At 43.4% G+C, this 12567-nt stretch overlaps 1 protein-coding gene across 6 annotated transcripts in view; it reads right to left on the bottom strand.

The window, feature by feature from the left end:
- Positions 1 to 12567, bottom strand: part of LRRCC1 (leucine rich repeat and coiled-coil centrosomal protein 1) — a 148637-nt gene that overhangs the window by 45815 nt on the left and 90255 nt on the right. For all 6 annotated transcript variants that reach the window (XM_033934347.1, XM_033934342.1, XM_033934344.1 and 3 more), the window contains one exon: positions 9478 to 9663. In XM_033934347.1, the coding sequence (XP_033790238.1) occupies positions 9478 to 9663 (186 nt within the window). The remainder of the gene's footprint in view (positions 1 to 9477; positions 9664 to 12567) is intronic.

The raw sequence follows: 12567 nt of genomic DNA on the forward strand, positions 1-12567 counted from the left end.
CTGTACTGAGTTGTTGGCTCCTGTAGGAGCTATCCTACCAGCTGCTTGACTTTAGGAAACACAACCAAGCACAGCCTCATCCATACTCAGGTCCAGGACCCTCCTCTGTGATTCAGGCACTTCCCTCACAGTCACTAGTTCCTCAGCATGATATTGCATCATAACTTTCTTGCCCAGGGTGCCAGAACTCTTTGAATGCCTCCAGCATGGAACCAAGGTTTCCAGAATTGCCACCGGAGGTGACATAAAGGAGATATTTCTGAAGATGTTCAGGTCAAGAGGTCAAAACAAGGAGCGGAGAGAATATCTCCAAAGATAAGCCCTCTGACCAAAGGGCATAAAGAAGGCATCTTTGGAGATCCTCAGGGATCTGATCCTAAAGGCTTTCTGATCTGTGTGCCTTGTTCCTTGGGTTTGATCCACAAGCCTGGTCCCGGAGGTTTGTTGCCAGATGCCTGAACCAGTAGACAGAACTAAGTTGCAACCATTCCAGTGTCCCTATCTTAGCAGCTCATTACCTCCCTGCTAGACTCCCCCTCCTGAACTTGACTGTGCTGGACATTGCTCCAGAAGCTGGGAATCACTTTAGAGCTCCTTACACTTGGAAGACCTATCCTGCACCGACAGGTTGTATCTAGCTCTGTTGTACTTTGGGTACGATATCAGGAAGCAGAACTTAATAGCCTATAGGGGAATCGTGTGTCTACTCTTTAAGTGATTTATGCAATAATGGGTTTATTGTGTATTTCCTAAGCATCCTAGCTTGTTGTGCTTAAGTCTCATATTTTAATTATACTGTTTGACCACTTCAGTTGCTGCTTATTATAGGAATAAAATATCTTATTTTCTAATACATGGCCTTGTTCATTGCTTGTTGGTACTGAACTGTGCAGGGTTAGATCTTGGATATTATGGGGAACGTAAACAGTCCCAAGTCCTACTTATAATACCACTACACATATTCTGTTCCCTGTGTACTGGTTCCCCTGGGGGCCAGAAGCCCTGTGAGTATTCCCTGCACAAGTGACCCCTTGTCAATATACTTACAGATTGATCTCTGGATGGAGAGAATAAGTGGGTCCTAAACAAAAATTCATATATGGGGCCATACTACAGACCACCTCTTATGTCTTTTATCAATCCTACCCCCAACCCCAAGTCAGTGTCACTCTTTTTCTACCCTCTTAGGCTATCACACTTCACGAGAACTGACTTCAGCCAATCGGAGGAGCAGCACCGGACCAGGCAGGAACACGAACAACACACACCTGCCTTCTGCACCACTCTGCCCAAACTGAAGAAGAGCCGTCCGACGAGGTTGACAGGCAGGAGTGCGGGAAGCTCCAACAAATTTTTAAAAAGGTACTGGGGGGGCTGTGCTGCCTATAGGGGGGGAACCTGTGCTGCCTACGGGAGGGGGGTATTCACTCCATAAGATACACCCTTATTTCCACCCCCTTGGAGGTAGAAAAAGTGTGTCTTATGGAGCGAAAAATACTGTAATTAATCACTCTTAAGCCATGGTATGTTGTGTATGACCTCAATCTCTTAAATGTACTGCTAATGCTCATCGTCATATTTTCATTGTGCCAAAAAGGATTTCCTTCTGGAGTTTTCTTTCAACCTTTTGGCCCTGCACTGCGCAAGAGCACTAACGGTTACTCACTGCTGTCTCCAGCTTTCATTCAGTTGTTATCCATCAGGTCATTTTGTTCTGACATGTGTTTGGACCACTGAGGAAGGAGTGTTTCTTCGAAACACGGACCGTGTTGAGTCCGGTCTTATCAGTCCTTTTGGAAACAAACTGTTTATGTGTTTTATGATTGTTTAATAAAGTCTTGGCGTCCTGTACATCATCACTGCAGTCTCTGCTCTTTTTGTTCTTTTGGAGTTCATAACATGTGTAGCCAACTAAAAGGAATTTTCAAGTACACCTTGATAATCAACCCTATAGCACCCAACACAATGTAAACTTTTCTGTATCTTTCTATCACATGCACACACACACTTTTGGTACTATGTTGCTGCCTGCTGCTCATTTGCTCCTTTATTGAATACTCCCTCCATCTATCTCTGAGCTTTCAAGGTTTCAAGGTTTTATTAAAATTTGATTGGATCACTTGTCCAATTTCTAAGCGAGTTTACAATATAAAAATAAAAGGAAAAAAACAGAGCATGAACATAATAAAAATGCCATTAACAATACCATTAACACATACAGAAAGAAAACAGTTACAAAGAAACCTCAACTAATACTTGGCATATTAAAAGGGGTCAAATGAGATAGACAAACGGGAGACAAAATCATGTAAAGATCTTGCAGTTACTGCCAATTCATTTCCTCAGCCTGCAGCAGCCTCCCTCACACTTTCTATCCCTTCTCAGCAGCCCCCCCCCACCTCACATCCAGACCACTTATTGGTTCCACTTACTCTCTCCAGACTCAGTCCAGTGCTTAATCCAGAGATCAGTCTCCCTATTTCACTTGACAGCACAGTAACTTCCACAGGTTTAAACCCTCTCTTCCTGGGGGTTGAATCCTACCCCCTGTCTCTGCTACTCGTGACACTTCAAGCAGGCAGGGCAGACTCACTAGTTGGGAAAAGGATTGGAAAGCTATATAGGTCCAAACTGTGAAAAATACCCAGACACTTTAGCCAGGTCAGTAGCTTCCAGAATTGTTTTGAAAGCTAGTCAAAAATGCATTAAGTTAGAGAGGAAGTGACGTCATCGTGGCTGATGGCAGCCTAGAGCGATAGCTCCGCGGACCCCCGGGCTAAATTTGGCGATCTTCGCGCGATCTCGAGTGCCTGCACTGTCTGCCTTCCTCAACTTGTCTGTGAAACTACACTGCTGCGTCTCGATGGCGACGCGGAAAAAACAGACAGATATTAAAACGTTCTCCTCCCCGATCCCGAATGGGCCTCCTAAATCTGGTCCGAAAATGGCGCCCGATCCGACCGCGGCTGCGGAGGGCCCACCTGATGCTGCAACGTTGCCGAATCTGCAACTGGAAATGCGTGGCTGGTTCCAGGAATTAAAAACTGAGATTACAGCAGTTCGAGCTGATATACATGCAGTAGTTGCAGAGCTCAAACGAGAGGTGGGTGACCTCGGGAGTCGGGTGGGGGAGACGGAAGCTGTAGTGGAGACACATGGCTCTGAATTGACACAGCTGAGAAACAAAATTGCAGCGCTGGAGGAAAAAGCTGATGTGAGCACCCTAAAACTGGAGGATCTGGAGAACCGCTCCAGACGGTGCAACCTTCGCTTTCGGGGAGTGCCTGACACTGTTTCTGACCCACGATGTATGGAGGTGATTGATCATATATGCATACAGGCACTGGAGACTGCTGGCTTGCCTGTGGAGGTGGGTAAACCCTTGCTGGATAGGGCACACCGCATTCCTGGCCCGCGTGATATGAACCGCCCCCGAGATGTTGTGGCTTGTTTCCATCGCTATATGGATAAGGAACATGTGCTTCGGGCGGTGAGGCGCTCTGGGGGAACCGTCAAATGGGAAGAAGCAGAAATTGATGTCTATCCTGATGTGGCTCCAGCAACCCTGGCCCGCCGTCGCACGTATAGAGACTGTACCCGTATATTACAGGAGCGCAGTGTTCGATATAGATGGATCTATCCCATCGGACTGGCTTTTACACATGCAGGCAAGACCTACACTGCAATAACTGTGGCGGATGTTCAGGCTCGAATGGTGGAAGCAAGTTTGATGGCAGCCTCAGAAATGGCTCCCCTTCCTCAGAGGTCACCTGTGTCCAAACCAGGAAGAGGGCTGGGATGGCAGAGAGTGGCTAGATCAGCTACAGCTCGTCGCCCTTTGGAGGCGGCTACATCCTCACTCACTTGAACATTTGTATTTGTGCACTGTGATTTAGAAATTTTATGCTGTGACTGTTTTTTCTTCTCTTTGCTGAGCGGCATCTGTCGCGAAGATTGTTTATAGGGCTTGTTCTGGGGGTCCCTTTGTGAGCTGTTTCTCTACACTTCCTGTACCATGGTTACCAGGTGCTTTGGTGGCTGGACCATGTGGGGTATTGTTGGGGGGTTGGGGGGAGGGGGGGGTGTTGGTGCTGGGAAAAGTGGTGACCGAGTGCTTTCTTGTATGATTGTATGGAAGACTGTTTGTATAATGTTTCTCTTAAGGTTACGATTGCAGGGGTTGGTTGATTTGGCTGCTTTGGAACTAATGGTCGATTGGGTAATGATGTGCTTTTTCTTTTCTGGTACAAATGGATAAACTCACTTTGCTATCTTATAATGTACATGGACTGAATTCTCCACAAAAACGACGCTTGTTATTTAAAGAAATGAGCCGCCTGAATAGTGCGGTTGGATTTATTCAGGAGACCCATTTTCAATCTCATTATGAGAAATTGCTTACACACCACAACTATCCACACGTTTTCCTTTCTTCTAATAAGGTCCGGAAAAAGACCCAGGGGGTGGGTATCTTAATACATAAACGTGTCCAGGTGGTATTGAGAGAGGTGGTGCGGGATGTTGAGGGCCGCTACATATTGGTCAAGGCTGAGCTGGATGGAACCTTGTATAGTTTGCTGAATGTCTATGCCCCCAACGCTGGTCAGGGGGCCTTCTTTACACTGCTAGAACGTGTACTGTTGGATCATGTAGAAGGTACTCTCCTTGTGGGTGGAGATTTTAACCTTACTTGCTATCCTCAGGAGGATAATTCAAATTCTTCCATCCGCTACGCTAGAGGCGACAGAAGAGCTTTGCTGCGCTTCCTGCGTAGGCATGATTTGATAGATGTGTGGCGTTATTTACATCCAGGCACGCGAGATTACACATTTTATTCATCGAAACATAATTCATATACTAGAATTGATATGTGGATGCTACCTCGTATTGCTTTGCCTCGAGCCCTGGCCTCCAGTATTGAGCCCCGGGTGTGGTCAGATCATGCTCCTTTGACTCTGGAGTTACAGATTGGACAGGTTAGAGGCGGCCGTCGCATGTGGCGTATGAATGACTCTTTGTTAAAAGATCCCAATACCTTGACTCTTTTAGAGACTGATGTCGAGGAATTTTTTGTATTCAACGACATAGCAGGCATTGATGTTACAATTCTTTGGGAAAGTTTTAAAGCTACCCTTAGGGGTTGTTGTATCTCGAGGGGGTCGTACAGAAATCAATGTCGAGTGGCACGCAGATTAGAACTAGTGTCTCGCCTTCGACGCCTAGAGAATGCTCACAAGAGAGCCCCGTCGGTGGCTGGGGGGGTTGCGTTGACGGAGTGCCGGAGAGATTTACAAGAACTTGATTTAGAGGGCATGGCTTGGGCCCTGCAGAGGCGGAAACAACAGTTTTTTGAATGGGGTGGTAGGGCAGGCCGCTTGTTAGCCGCACAGATCAAGCAAATTCAAGCACAACACTCCATAACCCGGATTCGTAATGATTCGGGTCAGCTTTGTGTGGATGATGGGGACATCCATCAGGCTTTTTTATCCTTCTATCAGACTCTGTACACTCCGGAAATTGAATCCACGGAGGGGGAGATTGCTGCTTTTCTATCTAGCGTCACCTTGCCTTGTTTGGCGGAAGTTGATGCGGAGTGGCTCTCTTCCCCTATTCAACCCGCTGAGGTGGTGGCGGCTATACGTCATTTGGCTGCTTCCAAGGCACCGGGTGTTGATGGCTTTTCCCCCCTGTTTTACAAGAAAATGGAGGCCCATATAGTCAATCCTCTGACTAGATTGTTTAATTCTTTTCTGGAGGGGGATTGTCTGCCGTATTCGTTTCGTCAGGCAGCGGTCTCCCTTCTTCTTAAACCTGGGAAAGATCCCCTCCTTTGTGGGTCTTACCGCCCTATTTCATTGTTAGGAGTTGATTATAAGCTGTTTACTCGTATTTTGGCAGTTCGGTTGCAACGTTTTCTGCCTTACCTAGTCCATGGAGATCAATGTGGCTTTATTTCAGGGAGGCAACCTGGTGATAATATCCGAAGAGTGTTAGATCTTATTGGAGTGGCCCATCAAAATTCTGTTCCGGCAGTCCTGTTATCAGTTGACGCTGAAAAAGCCTTTGATAGGGTTTATTGGCCGTTTATGTTAGCGGCCTTGAAGAAAATGGGCATTTCGGGTGCTTTTCTACACTGGGTGACTTTACTATATGCTGCCCCGGAGGCTTGTTTAAGAGTTAATGGAAGATATACTGCTAACTTTATGATCTGTAGAGGAACTAGGCAAGGGTGCCCTTTGTCACCACTGATTTTCGCGCTGGTCATGGAACCTTTAGCAGCCTCTATACGTGCGAATGCTGACATTCAGGGAATTGTGGTGGGTGGTGAAGAGCATAAGATTTTATTGTATGCTGATGATATTTTGTTTACCTTGACCCACCCACATCGTTCTTTGACGGAGGCGCTTCGTGTTTTGACTACATTTGGTGTGGTGGCTGGCTTTAAAATTAACATCGAAAAATCTGAATTGCTTAACGTTTCCCTTCCGGACTTGTTGGTGACGGACTTACGTGCTAGGTTCTCGTTTCGATGGGCGGCTAAATCCATTAAATACCTTGGTGTGCGTATATCTAGAAGACTTACTGACCTTTTTGAATTGAATTACCCTCCGTTGCTAAGAACTGTATTTGCTGATCTGGATCGATGGGAAGGATTGAGATTGTCTTGGATGGGTAGGATTAGTGCTTTGCGTATGAATGTGCTGCCTCGTTTTTTGTATCTGTTCTCCTGCCTACCTCTCTCAATTCCTAAACGGTTCTTGCTTAGGCTACAAAGGCGGGCCTTTGCTTATATCTGGACACGTAAACCCCCTAGGGTGCGGAGGGAGCGTATGTACTGGGACAGACTACATGGGGGAATGGGTGTTCCTGATTTTTCTACATATTACTATGCATCCCAACTGCAGGGACTGTTTCATTGGGCATATCCCTCCCAGCGCTGGGTCTCATTAGAACAGGCCTTACAGCCTACTTACCCTTTGGCAGCAGTGCCCTGGCTGTCTTTTGATATCCTTCGGGATCTGCAGACTGAGACATCTTATGGGATGGAATGTACTTTGCATGCATGGAGCCGGGTTAGACGAGCTTGGTTCCCACGTCAGCGCTATTTTTATGCTACTCCCATTAGATTTGCCCCTGATTTTCTGCCTGCTAAAGATACTGGGATTTTTCGGCGTTGGGAAATGGAGGGTCTTAGGGTCCTAGGTCAGCTGGTAGTGGGTGGACAACTGGTACCCTTTGCTGCCTTACAATCTATATATGATCTCCCCTCGACTGATTTTTTCGCCTATGTCCAACTTCGAGATTTTATGGTGAAGAGGGTGATCCCGGAGTGGGAAGGGGCAGACTCTGCTTTCTTACAAGTTTTTAGGATGGGATCTGGGGTGGGCCTTATTTCCCGTCTCTATAGGGCTCTTTTATACACTCGACCACAGGCTCACACATATGAACATCGTTGGGAACTCTTGCTGGGGAGGGCTTTGGATTATCGACAATGGGACTGTCTTTATGGTACACTGCTGAGAGTCTCCTTGGCATCTCCCTTAGTGGAGCAGGGGTATAAGATGCTATTTCAGTGGTACCTCACGCCAGAAAAGGTGCATCGTTTCTATCACTGTGGGAACGGGCACTGTTGGCGCAATTGTGGGTGTCTGGGCTCCTTTGGGCATGTGTGGTGGGATTGTATTAAGATTGTACCTTTTTGGAAGATGGTTCAACGATTGCTGATTGATGTGTTACGCTTACCCATCCTATTGCGTATGGAAACATTTTTACTTAACTATCCTTTGGGAAGTTTGGATGTGGATCAGAATCATTTTGTGGCCCTGGTTACTACGGCAGCCAGACTTTTAGTGGCTACATATTGGAAACGGGACTCTTTGCCTTCTCGTACTGAACTGTTACATAAGGTTGACCAAATTTATTTGATGTCCAAATTGACTGCTTTAAATAATGATTCCTGTGGAACGTTTCATCGACAGTGGTCTCGTTATAGCTCCTGGCGAGGTCTACTTTGAAACTCTTCATATTTTTCTTTTGCATCTTCCTTTGTTTTAGGCTTATATTGTATCACTCGGCGGGGGGGGTGGGGGGGGTTCTGTTGTTTCATATGGGCATTGTACTTTTGCTGTTGGCATACTGCCTGTGTACTGTTTTCATTTTGTTTAATAAAAAATTTTAAACTTCAAAAAAAAAAAAAAAAAATGCATTAAGTTAGTCCAATAAAAAAGGTATCATTTTAATTTTTCCCCCTATTTATTACCTTTAAAGTAGACCAACATGGCAACCACACTATTTTGTCCAAGACATTAACTGAAAATATGTACAACCCTAAAAATGATCAGTATATTTGACAGGACTCCCTTAAAAATGTGGGTCCCAAACATGTGCCTAGTTTGTCTAGGTCTTAATCCAGCCCTGTCTATGGAGGAGAAGCTTAGCGGTTAGAAAATTGGGTTGTATACCTGGAAGCTAGAGATTAATCCCTTCTTCCAGTAGAACTCCTTTTGAACTCAGGCAACTCATTTTACCTTCCATTGCCTCAGGAACAAATAAATTGTAAGCCAATTTTGAGAAGGGAAGCAACTCAGATATGTGAATATAAGATGTAGTATGTATTGAAAACCATCTCAGAAAATGCTAACTCTGTATTGTAACACCTTTAGAAGCTCATGTAAACTGCTCTGAACTGACTCCCCAATCATTAATAGCGGTATAGAAGCTAACAAACAATTACCTTGATATTAGATTTGGAAAGTTAGTAACAAATCTAAATTCCAAACTCAAATCCATCCTGCCATCCTTTTGATGGTGTGGTAAGAAAAAACACAATAGTGGGGAGATGTTGGGAAAACAAGCAGCAGCTTGAGCTGGTTTTCTTCTACAATGCTGAACACTGAACAGATGGGTGAAGTAGCCCTTACAAACATAATGATCATGGAAGTGCCACCACTGCCACATCTCTTCCTGCAGTAGTAGACGCCACCACTGCCTCTTGCTAAGTCAAAGAAGGAGAGAGGAAGGAAAGGCAAGCTGTTTACTAGAGAGAGAGCTTGGATGAGTGATGGTAACAGGCAGGAGGAAGCAAACCGCATAACTGGAACCATACTGCAGGAAGACCCAAGGCTACATTCCTATAAAGATTCATAGAGCTATGTTGCAGGAGAATGCATATGCTGGAACAGCAGCGCTTGGTGCTGGTAAATGTAGGAGGGAGAGAGCAGTCTAATGGAGAACATAAGAGTGCTCTGATAGGGAAGGAGGTGGGTATGGGTAGCCTATTGGAAAAGAAGCAAATGATGGGCTCAGGTACTTGGGAGGGGAGGACCTGGTTCTTAAGAAGATTCTTGTCACAGAATTAGCTAATGTGGTCCTGAGATGTCATTGGCACTAATGCGACTATTCATCCATAAAAGGTTCCCTGCTACTGACTAACGGGTCAGCTAAACTAACAAAGGGAAATGATTCAGAAGTTTATACCTTTAAATCTGATGTCATTTCCTGTTTTGACTTTGTTACTGCAGAAAGTTTTGCTTTTTGCTCTTTTACCATGGCAGTCAGTTCTTGAATTAAACTTGCCGACTGCTTTTCCTTTCGTTGAGACAAAGCAAGGGAATCCTTGTATTCTGCTAATTCAGCTGTCACATTTTCAAATCCATCCTTAACCTAGAGAGTCAAATATACAAAAAGAAAATCTTCTTCATAAAAATGATTTATTCGTTTTTTTTTTAAACTGCTACACTCTATATGTAACTGAAGAATAGGAAATGCCCAGTAAAAGAAATTTTCTTCTACAATAATACCAGATCAATTGCCTTGTTTCTTTATAAAAGAAACAAGAAATCACAAAGTCTATAAGCATTTTTATTAAATTGTGAGACAAATAAATTCATAGACAAAAAAAAAAAAAATAATGCAAAATACCACTTATAATGGAAATTTACTGGGCCATTTGTATCATGAATAATGTTCTACAGCAGTTTTTGTAGAAAATATTACATAACATTAGTATTTATGGATTGTTAATATGCCCCAGAAGGAATTCAATGCAATTTACAATTTAGAAGAGCCTGGCCATGTCCAAGGATTACAATATTTCATTATGGTTCATGTCACAGATAACTTGGTTTGTGTTCATGTAGGCGTATGATTATGGTATATGGATTGGAGAGAAGAGTGACTATATCTGGTGTTGTAGTCTTGATATTATGGGTTTTGGTACGACTGTCACTTCCCCGTTTTGTAGGGAGCTTGGTCATCTAACAAGATAGGCAAGCTGATTTGGTTTTGTTTGGTTTCTGGTAGTCATAGCCTATTTTCCAAACAGATAGGCCTTTACAAACGTTTTGGGGGTGTTCCTTAATTGTGCTGGTAAAGGATTCCACCATTTTGCTGCCAGGTATGAGAAAGTTGTAGAGTGAATAATTTACTTCTACTTTTTTAAAAATATTATTTATTTATAAGTTTCCAAATTACATATCAAGTAAACACTTGTACAGAAAGTTGGTTAAACAGAACATTTCTCTCAAAGTATAAAACCTTTATACCTTGATAATCCTTAAAAGAAGATACACAAGAAAATAATAATTTCAGCTAACACAGCTCAAGTCCTCAACTTAAGATCCAAGATTTCACATAAGCTAAACACAGGGCTCCTTTTATCAAGCCACGCTAGGCGGGGTTAACGCACATGACTTTTCATCACGCACTAACCCCCGCACTGGCCTAAAAACTACCACCTGCTCGAGAGGAGGCGGTAGCGGCTAGCGTGGCCAGCGGTTTAACGCGTGCTATTACACGCGTTAAACCGCTAGCGCGGCTTGATAAAAGGAGCCCATAGTGCTGAGGTAGGAGTAACTTATTTAACTTCTGGAGCAATTGTTGTTCTGCCATCTATTCGGGACAAAGCCAAGAAAGCAGTTAACTGATAAGGTTCAAAGAAAACATATTTAACTGAGCGGTGGCATATAATACACTTATAAGGGTAGTTCAAATAGAATGTTGCCCCTAACCGAATGGCCCCTGGTCTCAAAAGATGAAATTCTCAGCAACGTTTCTGAGTTTCTCTTGAGAGGTCAGGATACATTTGAATTTTAAGTCCTAGGAACTCTTTCTGTTTATTCCTGAAGAAAAGCCTCAATAACCATGTTTTATCAATCAAGAGAGCTACAGTTAATATCAATGTGGAAGGTATGACTATGTGCTTATCAGATGTTTCCAAAATTTCCGATACATTTACATTACATTAGGGATTTCTATTCCGCCATTACCTTGCAGTTCAAGGTGGATTACAAAAGAATTATCCAAGATGTATTACAACAAGAACTTACAAAAAAAAAAAAAAATTGGTCATTTTCAAAAGGAGTAAGAAATGGGTAAGGTTATTTGTTTGGGGTAGTTGGCTTTAGTGAGAGGTGGAGTTTGAGACTTGCGGTATTATTTCTTTTTTCAGAGTTTTCTTGAAGAGTATGGTCTTTATTTCTTTTCTAAAAGTCTTGTAGTCAAGGGATGCCATTAGTAGATTGGCGATTTGGTTGTCTAGTTTGGTTGCTTGAGTGGCCAGGAGGCCATCATATAGTTTTTTCCATTTGACCTCCTTAATTAGGGGATATGAGAATGGGGTGTGAGTTTTCCTATGTCTGGTTGCGGTGTTGTGGATGAGGCGGTTATTCAGGTAGTTTGGACTGTCTCCGTATAAAGTCTTAAATAGTAGGCAGTAGAATTTAAATTGTATTCTTGCTGGGATCAGAAGCCAGTGCAATTGTGATATGCTTCTGTAATGTGATCATGTTTTTTTAATGAGTAGATGAGTCTTAGTGCTGTGTTTTGGAAAGTTTGTAGTTGTTTTGTTATGGTTGTAGGGCATGGGAGGTAGAGGATATTACAGGAGTCAAGTAGGCCTAGTATTAAGGACTGAACTATGAGATGGAATTGAGTTTTCTCGAAGAATTTCCGAACTTGTCTTAAGTTTCTCATGACTAAGAATGACTTTTGTATTGTTTTATTGATTTGCGGTTGCATGGTACAGCATCTATCGATAGTTATTCCTAGCAGTTTTAGGGTGGTTCGTATGGGATAGTTGATTGCGTTGATTTCAATGTTGGTTATGGTTGGTATTTTGTTGTTTTCTAGGAGGATGAATTTTGTTTTATCTGGGTTCAATTTCAGTTTGTGATCTTTCATCCAGGTTGCTATTGATTTTAGTGTTTGGTATATTGTGTTCGTCATGGAGAGTTCAGGTTGATCGAAGGGTATGAGAATGGTAATGTCACCGGCATAGCTGTAGGAGGTTATGCCTTGTTTGTCCAGATGAGAGCTGAGGGAGACTGTATAGAGATTGAAGAGAGTCGGGGATAGAGGGGATCCTTGGGGAACTCCGCAGGGGTTTGACCAAGGTTCAGATTTTTGTTTGTCTGATTTTACTCTATAGGTTCTTGATTTAAGGAATCCTTCAAACCATGTGTATACTTTATCTGTGATACCTATTGTATCCAGGATTTGTAGTAGAATGTTATGGTCCACCAAGTCGAATGCAGCGGTAAGGTCTAGTTGTATGAGCATCATTTTTTT

This window comes from Geotrypetes seraphini, chromosome 2, assembly GCF_902459505.1.
Source record: "Geotrypetes seraphini chromosome 2, aGeoSer1.1, whole genome shotgun sequence".
NCBI classification, from domain to species: domain Eukaryota; kingdom Metazoa; phylum Chordata; class Amphibia; order Gymnophiona; family Dermophiidae; genus Geotrypetes; species Geotrypetes seraphini.